The 15,059-nt window shown below is 42.5% G+C and overlaps 1 protein-coding gene and 1 long non-coding RNA gene across 2 annotated transcripts; both read left to right on the forward strand.

Annotated features, from left to right (window-relative positions):
• The first annotated feature begins 5,799 nt into the window (after positions 1-5,799).
• Positions 5,800-7,150, forward strand: LOC115191375 (zinc finger protein 28-like). Its single transcript, XM_029749253.1, has 2 exons — positions 5,800-5,835; positions 6,045-7,150. Exon 2 carries the CDS (start codon positions 6,345-6,347, stop codon positions 7,092-7,094), a length of 750 nt encoding a protein of 249 aa, XP_029605113.1. The 5' UTR covers positions 5,800-5,835; positions 6,045-6,344; the 3' UTR covers positions 7,095-7,150.
• Positions 7,151-9,607: 2,457 nt separating this feature from the next.
• Positions 9,608-10,676, forward strand: LOC115191395 (uncharacterized). Its single transcript, XR_003877653.1, has 2 exons — positions 9,608-9,663; positions 10,308-10,676. It is a non-coding gene; the product is annotated as an uncharacterized LOC115191395 (long non-coding RNA).
• Positions 10,677-15,059: the final 4,383 nt, after the last annotated feature.

The following is a 15,059-nucleotide window of genomic DNA, read 5'->3' on the forward strand; positions in this document are numbered from 1 at the left end:
TATTCTCTATGCATAGTCACTTTAATAACTCTACCTACATGTACATGTTACCTCGACACCGGTGTCCCCACACATTGACTCTGTACCGGTACCCCCTGTAAATAGCCCCGCTATGGTTATTTACTGCTGCTCTTTAATCATTTGTTATTGTTATCTCTTTTTTGTGGGTATTTTCTTAACTGCATTGTTGGTTAAGGGCTTGTAAGGTACCTGTTGTATTCAGCGCATGTGACAAATAAAATTTGATTTTGTTGTACAACACCAAAACCTTACCCAGTGCCTCATCACTAAAATGGGACAAGATAACATAGCACACCTCATCTTTCCCAGGTGAAGTTAACCCAACCTTACCTATTGTCCTTTTCATCTCTGCCATTGTAAATGGTGCATTCAATGCATCCTTTACATCCTCCCTCATATCCAGCACTCCAGGATATTCCTCTCCCATTCTCTCTCTCCGTCTGCCCATCCTCTGACAAATTTGCCTAGCTAATTGGAAACTCCTCGGGAAAGCATGGAGTTTATTAGGCTACAGATTAAATAAATTATGAACTTCATATGGTGGTGAATGTGCAAGATACTTCTTTCCAATAAATATCGAGGGTCTTATTCTGGTGACATGATTGATGCTTGGCTGCCGTTTGACAAATAATATCGCTCTTATCCATAAGGATCTCGTAATGTAGATAGCCAACCTCCACTGTATGTGCGAGCTGTTAGCTAGAGCGCATGTGCAAAGACCAGAGTGGGCACATTTGCTATTTAACGCAACAGTTGTGACAAAACCATCAGTAGAGTTGAAAATGTGATGGAAACCCATTTAACTTGAATTTATTTTTATTCGGTACATGGGAATTTAACAGCAAAAGTTTTTTTTTTTTTTTTTATCTGCAAAAAGTCTGTTTGATGGAAACATATCGCCGGTGGGAAAATGCGCATATTGTTTTATGCATATTTTGTTATATTCGTAATAAATCTGTCGCAAATTGAATGGAAACCTACCTAATGTGTAGGAGTGTGCAGTGATGCGTAACATATTTTGGAATGCTGTTCGTTCCTTTCATTCAAGGTTTACAAATGCGATCTAATTTCCGCATCAATCTTCCTATGCCGATTCACTATTTAAACTTACAAGTAAATGAAGGACTTTCTGGTCTCATTGAAGCTGGGTCGGGAATGTCTTCCTGCCTAGCTGATAGACTGGCAGGAATCTTTAAGCGATGTCACCTTGTGTATCTGGAGAGAAGAATGTTTAGTGAATAACTTGATTGTTTCAGGCAAAAAAATGAATGAGCATCTGACGCACCACCAGCTGGGTATTTTCAAACTAGACTTGCACTTCGAAGAGAAGATCTTGGACCTGCTTCTCTCGGTTGGCGAAGCAAAGTTTTGTTTTTTGTCCTTGAAGATCGCTACTACTTATGAATGGACGGAATAGCAGCGAAATAGCCTCAATTAGCCATGCTACTTTTCTCACTTAGGTGTCTACTGTAGCTAGATAGCTAGCTTCTTTACAACGATGTAGTCAAGACATGCACTACAGGATGCCAAATCTTTCCAGCGGATGAGTTTTAGTTAGGTAAGATTTATTTTATTTTTTTGCTATGGTTATTAATTATACTGCACTGATGGAGCGTAAATCCCAGAAAACAGATTTGATAGTGGCAGCAGCAGAGATATTTTTGAGTGTAAGAGATTTTAGAGCAGAAGATCTAAAGGGGTTTATAAGAGAAGGGGTCTGTCCCATCCTCCAAGTTGGCCTCTAGTAAAATCTGGGAGGACTGGAGTACTGGGATGGGGTGGTGAGTTTTTTTTGGATATAGTGGTGTATACAATGCGTGGGTTAGATGGTGGTACAATTTATTTTCTCCATTTCCCCATATTTTTTGTGACAAAATGTGCAATTCACACTCCGACCTGTGTAAGGAAACATGAACCAACACAGCGTCCAGTCTACCGGAAACTCACACGAAGAAGTAAACAGAAAGTGAACAGTGACTAAGAACAATTTCCACTTTAGCATTCATTGTTATTTAGACGTTTATTAACACCCTGGAACTTAAAATATGACTAATTTAACTGGATAGCATCACATACTTTCAGCGTGTAGTGTTTAATAAGCGCTGGAGACAGGACTTGATTGATTGATAGACGTTATCTCGGTAACGCTAGTGAACAATGGCTAACTGTATAGTTTTTCACACTCAAATAGCCTCCATCATGGAGGTGCTAGCGAATGCAGCTGTAGCTGAGATCTGTAAACTCGTAGACGACGACTATGCAGTGTTTCGTTTGGAAATAACGCAAAGCCAGAAAGAAAACAGGGTTTTGCGAAGGAAACTACTGGAACTGAAGGTGGCAAGGGAGCGCGCAGAGAGGACAACGCGAGAGCGCGTCCTCGCCAGTCGTGTCAAGATCCCCGACCGAAACAGAGAAGTGTCAAGAGGTACAGTTTGCATACCAGTGTGTGGTGCACAACAATAGTGGAATCTGCGGATCGCATTCAAAATAAAAGTAACCCATTGAAACTGATTCAAACGGATAAAAATAGTGGAATCATGCCACAATAGATAATGCTATACCAGGTTGTAATGTTATGATAATTTGACAAAGTACAAATCTGTTGAAATCGCACTGTGGATGTATAGACTACAGAATTAAATTGGGGCGTTATTATATTGCAGTGTACATACAGCCTTCTGGATTCTGGGTCCATGAAATGGGGTATCAGCCTACTCAGTGACACCCACAGATTATAATTCTGAAGAGTTTGCAGAAATATTAGAGTTGTAGATCTTATTGTGGAACTATGGAATATCACCTCACTATTCAGCCTCTTCCAGAAGGTGGTGCACAATTGGCACAGCGTTGTCCGGGTTAGGGTTTGGCTGTCATTGTAAATAAGAATTTGTTCCTGACTTGCTTAGTTAAATAAAGGTTAAATAAATAAATATTGTGCATATTTAACATTAATATTGCAATGTACAATCACATTTTCAATAATTTATTTATAAAGCCCTTACATCAGCTGATGTCAAAGTGCTGTACAGAAACCCAGCCTAAAACCCCAAACAGCAAGCAATGCAGGTGTAGAAGCACGGTGGCTAGAAAAAACTCCCTAGAAAGGCCGGAACCCTGGAAGAAACATAGAGTAACCAGGCTATGTACACCCTTACCTCTGGATCTTGAGTCCATAAAATGGGGTATTAGCCTACTCAGTGAGACACACAGAACACAACTGTAAATATACTGCTAAAAAAAATAAAGGGAACACTTAAACAACACATCCTAGATCTGAATGAAAGAAATAATCTTATTCAATACTTTTTTCTTTACATAGTTGAATGTGCTGACAACAAAATCACACACAAATAATCAATGGATATCCAATTTATCAACCCATGGAGGTCTGGATTTGGAGTCACACTCAAAATTAAAGTGGAAAACCACACTACAGGCTGATCCAACTTTGATGTAATTCTCTTAAAACAAGTAAAAATGAGGCTCAGTAGTGTGTGTGGCCTCCACGTGCCTGTATGACCTCCCTACAACACCTGGGCATGCTCCTGATGAGGTGGCGGATGATCTCCTGAGGGATCTCCTCCCAGACCTGGACTAAAGCATCCGCCAACTCCTGGACAGTCTGTGGTGCAACGTGGCGTTGGTGGAGGGAGCGAGACATGATGTCCCAGATGTGCTCAATTGGATTCAGGTCTGGGGAACGGGCAGGCCAGTCCATAGCATCAATGCCTTCCTCTTGCAGGAACTGCTGACACACTCCAGCCACATGAGGTCTAGCATTGTCTTGCATTAGGAGGAACCCAGGGCCAACCGCACCAGCATATGGTCTCACAAGGGGTCTGAGGATCTCATCTCGGTACCTAATGGCAGTCAGGCTACCTCTGGCGAGCACATGGAGGGCTGTGCGGCCCCCCAAAGAAATGCCAACCCACACCATGAATGACCCACCGCCAAACCGGTCATGCTGGAGGATGTTGCAGGCAGCAGAACGTTCTCCACGGCGTCTCCAGACTCTGTCACGTCTGTCACGTGCTCAGTGTGAACCTGCTTTCATCTGTGAAGAGCACAGGGCGCCAGTGGCGAATTTGCCAATCTTGGTGTTCTCTGGCAAATGCCAAACATCCTGCACGGTGTTGGGCTGTAAGCACAACCCCCACCTGTGGACGTCGGGCCCTCATACCACCTTCATGGAGTCTGTTTCTGACCGTTTGAGCAGACACATGCACATTTGTGGCCTGCTGGAGGTCATTTTGCAGGGCTCTGGCAGTGCTCCTCCTTGCACAAAGGCGGAGTTAGCGGTCCTGCTGCTGGGTTGTTGCCCTCCTACGGCCTTCTCCACGTCTCCTGATGTACTGGCCTGTCTCCTGGTAGCGCCTCCATGCTCTGGACACTACGCTGACAGACACAGCAAACCTTCTTGCCACAGCTCGCATTGATGTGCCATCCTGGATGAGCTGCACTACCTGAGCCACTTGTGTGGGTTGTAGACTCCGTCTCATGCTACCACTAGAGTGAAAGCACCGCCAGCATTCAAAAGTGACCAAAACATCAGCCAGGAAGCATAGGAACTGAGAAATGGTCTGTGGTCCCCACCTGCAGAACCACTCCTTTATTGGGGGTGTCTTGCTAATTGCCTATAATTTCCACCTGTTGTCTATTCCATTTGCACAACAGCATGTGAAATTTATTGTCAATCAGTGTTGCTTCCTAAGTGGACAGTTTGATTTCACAGAAGTGTGATTGACTTGGAGTTACATTGTGTTGTTTAAGTGTTCCCTTTATTTTTTTGAGCAAGCTCTTCTTGTGGAACTTTAACTGTGGGAAATCACCTCATACAGCCTATTCCTTCCCAAGATCATAGGCATAAGGTTGTACATTGCAAAATGAATGTTCAATACAATAGGCTGAATAGTGAGGTGCTTTTCCACAGTTAAAGTAACACAATAAGAGCTACGCTGCTAATATGTGTAAACTCTTCAGAATTGTAATCTGTGGGTGTCACTGAATAGGCTGATAGTCCATTTCATGGACCCAAGATCCATAGGTAAGGCTGTACAGTGCGTATAAGTATGCCTCCAATGCAATTCTGAAGTCTACATCCCTGTGCGATTAACAGTTTATTTTTTTGCTTTTAACTACATTTTTGTCTTTTGTTGAATTTGAATAACAACATTCCAACCTTGTGTAGAATTATTTTGTCCAATTGTGGCATGATTCCACAATTTTTATCCGTATGCATCAATGGGGGACTTTTAGTTTGAAGGCAAATCATTCAGCTTTTGTTGTTCATGACACACACATTTTACAGAAGGCTGAGCAGCCTGTCATATATAGTGGCACTGCCTCACCCCTGTTGCCTTCTGCATGTGTTCAGATGTGTTACCTAGAATTGGGTCTTGCTGGTCACTTTTTGGATAGTATGCAATAATTCCCCTGATTACTTATCTCTCTTGCACAAAGACACTATCATATTCTAACCAGATTGTTCATGTGCTGCATTTCCTATTATTTACTCAATGAAAACAATGTGATGCATGGAACATAATACATTGATCAATAAATAGTATTTCAGGAAGTTATGAAAAGTGTTACCTTACATCTCTGCCAATTCTAGACCGTATCAATTAGTGTACAAAATACCGTTGACAGTACCTAACCACCTCTTTTCCCCCAGTCACTGTCTCAGGTGAAGGACATCTCACTGGAGGCCACAGGAGCTTTGTGAAGCCAGCGAGACACAATACATGGAGAGATGACCAACCAATCACTGTTGAGGGGAGTGGAACCTCAACCCAGCACATTATCGTAATAGAGGTTAGTGTAATAGAATTGCATAAAAAATTACAATCAATTTGTAAATCAAATGTTGCCGTTTACTACCGGAAGGATCCCCTCAGCTATTCACTTGCTTACATGTACATCCTTATTTATCTGCCATAGGGGAGCTTGTGAGACTTCCCTACGACATTGTTATCCAATTCAACCCATGTACCGGTAATAACCTCCTCTCTTTTTTGTGTCAGTCTGCAGATGCAGAGGCTGCAGGTCCTGGGGTCAAGCAGGAGAGGACCGAAGGAGAGAAGGACCCTGTAAGCATAGAGGACCCCACCACCGCCCCAACGCCTCCCAGGACCCAACCCAGCATCAGGGAGGTCAGTGGAACGCAGAACGCCGTCCTCAAGTCAGAGACCGACACCAAGACTTTAACTTTAACACACAGGCTCTTACACACAGGTTCTGACCACAGATCAGACCCAGAGAGACTGGGCTGTCCTCCTGCTCCCGGTTCAGAGTACTTACCGGTATTTCTCCAGAGCCAGAGGATGGTTCATTGCTGTGGAGATGATGATGCGATAGACACTAGTGGTGATGATCCGTCTTGTTCTTACGCTACAGAGATGGACCCTGGCAACATGCCCTTGGGTTTAGAGACACAGACTAATCTGTCTAGAGGGGACTGGAACCGGTACAGTAGTAGTGTATACTCTGAAGGGTGCCTAGATAAGAAAGGGGAGGTTATAGTGGTAGATGAGGTGAAAGTGGAGGGTGTCATTCCTCCCACATGGAATGCAGATAGTCACCTAGGAAACAGACACTCACAAGGCAGAGATTTCTTAGATTACAGGGAAAGCTTAGAGACAAATCCAAATGTTGAGACCCACTCCCCTACACACGCATTCAGGGAATGCGACCCAGTGTCCACGTCGATGGGGCCATCCGATTCACACGGCCGCGTCCTTTTCGATCAGGTATTGAACTCAAAGGACCAAAGGGCCAACGCTCGGGGAGCAACATCAGGCAATAGTAAAGAGAAACGGTTCCTCTGTATGTTCTGTAACAAAGGCTTCAGCTGCTCCCAGAATGTGGAGATCCACCAGAGGATCCACACAGGAGAGAAACCCTACAGCTGCCCCCAGTGTCACATGTGTTTCGCTCAGTCTGGCAGCCTAAAGAGGCACCAAAGGGTCCACACAGGGGAGAAACCCTACAGCTGCCCACAGTGCGAGAAGAGGTTCTCCCGCCAACACCTGCTGAAAACACACCTGAAGATCCACACAGGAGAGAGGCCATAACGCCTATACGCACTGCGGAAGAGGTTCTCAGAGAGGAGCTTCCTCAGGATACACCAGAAGAAAAACCATTCCACTCTATGACATAGAAAGTTTGTTTAGATCAAACCCTGCAATAAAGGTAGACTCAGCGAGATGACTTAGATGCACAAAGTAAACAGCAGTAGTGGGTATATTTCTACAACAACTAAGAGCGTTGAAGCACGAGGCTAAACTTCTGATGTTTTGGTCCTGTGGCTACCATGTTGTAGCAGCGTGACGCGAACTCATGTACATGCGCAGATACTGTGTGACTGTGTGAGAGCAACATCTAGCATCACGCTCATCACAATATCTGGGGTTCTGCTCGTGGCAATCTCATAACGCTGAGTCTTCCTTTGTCAGAATAACATTTCAGTGTTTAATATTCCTGAGTAGAATATTGCATTTAGGCATTGTGTGATACACATAATTGCAGTGCCTTCAGAAATTATTCACACCAGTTGACGTTTTCCTAATTTTGTTGTGTTACTGGCCTACACACAATATCCCATGATGTCAAAGTGGAATTATGTTTTTAGACATTTTTACAAATTAATAAAAAATTAAAAGCTGAAATGTCTTGAGTCAATAAGTATTCAACCCCTTTTGTTATGGCAAGCCTAAATAAGTTCAGGGTTAAAAATGTGTCACTTAAGTTGCATAGTGTTTAACATGATTTTTGAATGACTACCTCATCTCTGTACCCCACACATACAGATAATTGTAAGGTCGAGCAGTGAATTTCAAACACAGATTCAAGACCAGGTAGGTTTTCCAATGCCTCTGAATGAAGGGCACCTATTGGTAGATGGGTAAAATAAAATAAAAATGCAGGCATTGAATATCCCTTTGAGCATGGTGAAGTTATTAATTACACTTTGGATGGTATATCAATACCCCCAGTTACTACAAAGAAACAGATGCCCTTCCTAACTCTGTTGCCGGAAAGGAAGGAAACCACTCAGGGATTTCCCCATGAGGCCAATGGTGACTTTAAAACAGTTAGAGTTTAATGGCTGTGATAGGAGAAAACTCAGGATGGATCAAGAACTTTGTAGTTACTCTACAACACTAACCTAATTGACAGAGTGAAAAGACGGAAGCCTGTACAGGAGAAAAATATTCAAAAACATGCATCCTGTTTGCAAAAAGGCACTAAAGTAAAACTGCAAAAAAATGTAGCAAAGAAATTAACTTTATATCCTAAATACAAAGTGTTATGTTTGGGGCAAAAACAACACATCACTGAGTACCACTCTTCATATTTTCAAGCATGGTGGTGGCTGCATCAAGTTATGGGTGTGCTTGTCATCGGCAAGGACTAGGGATTATTTTTTTTTAAATCATAAAAATAAACGGAAGTGCTAAGCACAGGCAAAATCCAAGAGGAAAACCTGGGTCAGTCTGCTTTCCAATACACTGGGAGATGACACTGGGAGACACTGGGAGATGAAATATGGCCAAATATACAATGCTGTTACATACCAAGACGACATTGAATGTTCCTGAGTGGCTTAGTATCAGTTTTGACTTAAAAACATTTTTTTTATAATAATGTGCAAATATTGTACAATCCAGGTGTGCAAAGCTCTTAAGGACTTACCCAGAAAGACTCACAGCTGTAAATAGCTGCCGAAGGTGATGTTTTGACTCGGGTTGAATACTTATCTAATCAAGATGTTTTTTTTTTAAATGATTATTTATTTTATTTTTACAAATGTAGAATTTTTCTTCCACTTTGACAGAGTATTTTGTATAGATCGTTGACCAAAAAAATTACAATTAAACCAATTTTAATCCCACTTTGTAACACAACAAAATGTGGAAAAAGTAAAGGGGTGTGAAGGCCGCACTTCATTTTTATATTGTGCTTGCACTGTGTAGACTGATGTTCAAATGCCATTGAAATACCCCAAAAATTCCTGAGACACTTTTAATGACAAAATGAATGCAGATTTGTTGTTGAGACATGTATGTGTGGTTTTCATATGGTGTATTTAAAACTTGTTTCTGTTTAATAAACACAAAATTGGACTTTTCATTCTAAGACTTTCATTGAGACTCTCTTTATAAATCTGATCTCAGCCTATTCTGCATACACCCAACACTGCTTTATTACCAATATACACTTACTAAATATACCTACACACCTACTGTACACGTCAAAATAGTTTAGTCAGGTTTGTCTGATGACTTTTCACTTATCATAGCTGACTTTATTTTACCCACGTCATATTTATGTCCACCATGATGGGTTGAAATGAAATTCTGTAACTACAGTATAGGACTCAAACGTAGTGGGGATGGGTAAACACTCCATGTTGAAAGTGTGTTTATTATCTGTGTGTACGTACCTGAGGGAGTGTATGTCTGTGTAATCTGTATCACTTGTCTCTTCCAGGAGGAGGAGGGTCTGGAGGTGCTGCTGGTGAAGGAGGGGTGTGAGGAGGGTCTGGGGAACCCTGAGGGGACCATGGTCATGGAGGACAACCAGACTGAACCCACAGAGGAACCAGCTGAGCAGCACAGGACCACACAAAGTCTCACTGAGGTGAGTCCACTGTAAACTACTGTCTGAATGGTATTAGGTCAGGGTGCGTATCCACAAAGCCTCTCAGAGGAGGAGTGTTGATCTAGGATCAGTTTTACTTTTTAGATCATAATGAATAAGATTATATGTAAATATCCTAGATCAGCAATCCTAGTCTGAGATTTTTTTGTGGATACGGGCCCAGCTATTGATTAATTTTGTCTTCATTTTGGGACCATGCCTTTGAATTATCAAACCATTTTTATTTAACCTTTATTTAACTAGGCAAGTTATTTAAGAACAAATTCTTATTTTACGACACCCTACCCCGGCCAAACCCTCCCCTAACCTGGACGACGCTGGGCCAATTGTGCGCCGCACCTATGGGACTCCCGATCACAGCCAGTTGTGATACAGCCTGGGATCGAACTAGGGTCTGTAGTGACGCCTCTAGCACTGAGATGCAGTGCCTTAGACTGCTGCGCCACTCGGGAACCATTAAAGAGTGTCAAGTGATCAAATCAACTAACACTTTAGCATAGTATCAAATTAACTTGCATAGTACTCATAGCAATCCCTATTTGCCCAATCAAAAGATGATTCATAGCAGGGTGCTCATATCAGATTTCTTGATCCAATATCCTCTCACTCTGTATCTTTTACAGTCAGTAGACATGGAGGATGGGAAGCCTGATCTGCTGCTGGTCAAAGAGGAGACAATAGAAGACGGACCAGAGAACATTGATCTGCTCAGTGGACTAAAGATGGGGGAGCAAGGTAAGAGAGAAATACATAAGCCTACATACAGTAATATATCTTCAATGGGAATAGTGATGCATCTGTCTATAGTGTTTTCTTCATTCATAAAATCAAATCAATACAACTTACATAATGTATTAACTTGACCAGGTAAAAAAACGTAATATGTAAAAGTTATTCCACTTGTCACGTATATTTTTGTGCATTAAAAGTACTGTACTTTAAAGTTTGCGTGTATGACAATTTTGTTGAAATTAAATACAAAAATGACTCTGTGCTGACTGACTTGGTTATTTTTGTATCATTGCAGGGACTGAGTTTCCCTTATCTCAGTGAACCAAACATACTTCATTATTGAATCAACACAGATATTTTTAAATTATAAACTTCAATGGCTTCATATTGTTAGGTACTTGAATCACGTTGTTAGAGATGGGCTTCACTGTGGTTAACATTTGATAGTAATCTTTCTGTGTGTACAGCAAAGCGTTTCGAACATACGTACCCCAACCAAAAAAACGTGTATAGATGGCATCATTTGCACAAAACTGAAAGCTCGAACCACCACATTCAATCAAGATAAGGTGACCGGGAACAAGTACAAAACACACCAGCTACGACCTCCGTTATGCAATCAGAGGCAAAAAGTCAGTACAGGGACAAAGCAGTCAGAATTCAATGGTTCAGACACGAGACGCATCTGGCAGGGACTTCAGACAATCACGTATTATAAAGGGACCAGCTACGTAGTGGACACTGACGCCTCACTTACAGACAGGCTGAACAACTTTTTTGCCCGCTGTTCCCACATGCTTCAAGATCTCCCCCATTGTTCTTGTACCCAAGCAAGCTAAGGTAACTGTACTGAATGACTATCGCCCCATAGCACTCACTTCTGTCATCATGAAGTGGTTAAGAGGCTAGTAATGGACCATATCACCTCCACCTTACCCGACTCCCTGGACCCACTTTAATTTGCATACTGCCCCAACAGATCCACGGACGACGCAATCGCCATCGCAGTACACACAGCCCTATCTCACTGGGACAAGAGGAATACCTATGTGAGAATGCTGTTCATCGACTACAGCTCAGCTTTCAACATCATAGTGCCCTCGAAGCATATCACTAAGCTCAGGGCCCTGGGTCTGAACTCATCCCTGCTTCTACACCTGCATTACTTGCTGTTTGGGGTTTTAGGCTGGGTTTCTGTACAGCACTTTGAGATATCACCTGATGTAAGAAGGGCTTCATAAATACATTTGATTTGCTGTCCCATGTACAGTATATGGAGACACTGGACACTTCCTGTTTTTATACTGTTTATACACACTATTTACATAGTGTATTCTTGACAGAGCTCACTCTAATACATATGCTGCTGTGCATATCATTCTTAGCATATAATTGGGTGCATTCATCCTGTGTATATATGCACAGATTGCTATTTGGATTATTTATATAGTATTTATATTGTAAATTGGATTCGTACTGTTATTTCTTGGTTTACATTTTTGATGATTTAATGATTTGTTTGACATTATAATGTTAGTAACACAAACATTTCACTGCACCCACTAAAACACTAGGCAGAGTTGCAAAGAAAAATCCAATGAAAAGAAAAGATTAAGATGGCAAAAGAACACAGACACTGGACAGAGGAGTTCTGCCTAGAAGGTCAGCATCCCGTTATCGCCTCTTCACTGTTGAAGTTGAGGACTTGTGAGGTGTCTGTTTCTCAAACTAGACACTCTAATCTACTTGTCCTCTTGCTAGTTTGTGCACCGGGGCCTCCCACTCCTCATTCTATTTAGAGCCAGTTTGCGTTGTTCTGTGAAGGGGGTAGTACAGTCGTGGACAAAAGTTTTGAGAATGACACAAATATTAATTTTCAAAGTTTGCTGCTTCAGTGTCATTAGATATTTTTTGTCAGATGTTACTATGGAATACTGAAGTATAATTATACACATTTCATAAGTGTCAAAGGCTTTTATTGACAATTACATGAAGTTGATGCAAAGAGTCAATATTTGCAGTGTTGACCCTTCTTTTTCAAGACCTCTGCAATCCGCCCTGGCATGCTGTCAATTAACTTCTGGGCCTCATCCTGACTGATGGCAGCCCATTCTTGCATAATCAATGCTTGGAGTTTGTCAGAATTTGTGGGTTTTTGTTTGTCCACCCGCCTCTTGAGGATTGACCACAAGTTCTCAATGGGATTAAGGTCTGGGGAGTTTCCTGGCCATGGACCCAAAATATCAATGTTTTGTTCCCTGAGCCACTTAGTTATCAAGGGAGTGAGCCCACTCCCTTGGCTGAGAAGCAACCCCACACATAAATGGTCTCAGGATGCTTTACTGTTGGCATGACACAGGACTGATGGTAGCGCTCACCTTGTCTTGTCCGGACAAGCTTTTTTCCAGATGCCCCAAACAATCGGAAAGGGGATTCATCAGAGAAAATTACTTTACCCCAGTCCTCAGCAGTCCAATCCCTGTACCTTTTGCAGACTATCAGTCTGTCCCTGATGTTTTTCCTGGAGAGAAGTGGCTTCTTTGCTGCCCTTGACACCAGGCCATCCTCCAAAAGTCTTCGCCTCACTGTGCATGCAGATGCACTCACACCTGCCTGCTGCCATTCCTGAGCAAGCTCTGTACTGGTGGTGCCCCGATCCCGCAGCTGAATCAACTTTAGGAGACCGTCCTGGCACTTGCTGGACTTTCTTGGGCGCCCTGAAGCCTTCTTCACAGCAATTGAACCGCTCTCCTTGAAGTTTTTGATGATCTGATCGATGGTTGATTTAGGTGCAATCTTACTGGCAGCAATATCCTTACCTGTGAAGACCTTTTTGTGCAAAGCAATGATGACGGCACGTGTTTATTGCAGGTAACGATGGTTGACAGAGGAAGAACAATGACTCCAAGCACCACCCTCCTTTTGAAGCTTCCAGTCTGTTATTCAAACTCAATCAGCATGACAGCGTGATCTCCAGCCATGTCCTCGTCAACACTCACACCTGTGTTAACGAGAGAATCACCGACATGATGTCAGCTGGTCCTTTTCTGGCAGGGCTGAAATGCAGTGGAAATGTTTTTTGGGGATTCAGTTCATTTGCATGGCAAAGAGGGACTTTGCAATTAATTGCAATTCATCTGATCACTCTTCATAACATTTTATATATGCAAATTGCCATCATACAAACTGAGGCAGCAGACTTTGTGAAAATGAATATTTGTGTCATTCTCAACTTTTGGCCACGACTGTACACAGCGTTGTACGAGATCTTCAGTTTCTTGGCAATTTCTCACATGGAATAGCCTTCATTTCTCAGAACAAGAATAGACTGACGAGTTTCAGAAGAAAGTGCTTTGTGTCTGGCCATTTTGAGCCTGTAATCGAACCCACAAATGCTGATGCTCCAGATACTCAACTAGTCTAAAGAAGGCTTCTTTAATCAGCACAACAGATTTCAGCTTTGCTAACATAATTGCAAAAGGGTTTTGTAATGATCAATTAGCCTTTTAAATGATAAACTTGGATTAGCTAACACAATGTGCCACTGGAACACAGGAGTGATGGTAGCTGATAATGGGCCTCTGTCCACCTATGTAGATATTATTATCCATTAAAAATCTGCCGTTTCCAGCTACTATAGTCATTTACAACATTTATTTATATATTTATTTTATTTCACCTTTATTTAACCAGGTAGGCAAGTTGAGAACAAGTTCTAATGTACAATTGCGACCTGGGAACATTAACACTGTCTACACTGTATTTCTGATCAATTTGATGTTATTTTAAATTGACAATTTCTTTTTGCTTTTCTTTAAAAAACAAGGACATTTCTAAGTGACCCCAAACTTTTGAACGGTAGTGTAGTATATAGGGTAGCAGACTCCAATGTGCTAGTGATGGTTGCAGTCTGATGGCCTTGTGATAGAAACTGTTTTTCAGTCTCTCGATCCCAGTTTTGATGCACCTGTACTGACCTCGCCTTCTGGATGTTAGCGGGGTGAACCGGCAGTGGCTTGGGTGGTTGTTGTCCTTGATGATCTTTTTGGCCTTCCTGTGACATCAGGTGCTGTAGGTGCCTCCTTAGGTTGAAGAGGCGCTGTTGCACCTTCTTCACCACACTGTCTGTGTGGGTGGACCATTTTAGTTTGTCAGTGATGTGTACACCGAAGAACTTGAAGGTTTCCATCTTCTCCACTGCGGTCCCGTCGATGTGGATAGGGGGGTGCTCCCTCTGCTGTTTCCTGAAGTCCACGATCAGCTCCTTTGTTTTGTTGATCCTGGCACCACACTCCCAGGTCCCTCAACTCCTCCCTGTAGGCTGTCTTGTCATTGTTGGTAATCAGGCCTATTACTGTTGTGTCGTCTGCAAACTTGATGATTGAGTTGGAGGCATGTGTGGCCACGCAGTCATGGGTGAACAGGAAGCACAGGGAGGGGGCTGAGCACGCATCCTTGTGGGGCCCCAGTGTTGAGTATCAGCGAAGTGGAGGTGTTGTTTCCTACCTTCACCACCAGGATGCGGCCCATCACGAAGTCCAGGACCCAGTTGCACAGGGCGGGGTTCAGACCCAGGGCCTCAAACTTAACGATGAGCTTGGAGGGTACTATTGTGTTGAATGCTGAGTTATAGTCAATCAACA

The sequence above is a fragment of the Salmo trutta genome, chromosome 4 (assembly GCF_901001165.1).
Source record: "Salmo trutta chromosome 4, fSalTru1.1, whole genome shotgun sequence".
Taxonomy (NCBI): domain Eukaryota; kingdom Metazoa; phylum Chordata; class Actinopteri; order Salmoniformes; family Salmonidae; genus Salmo; species Salmo trutta.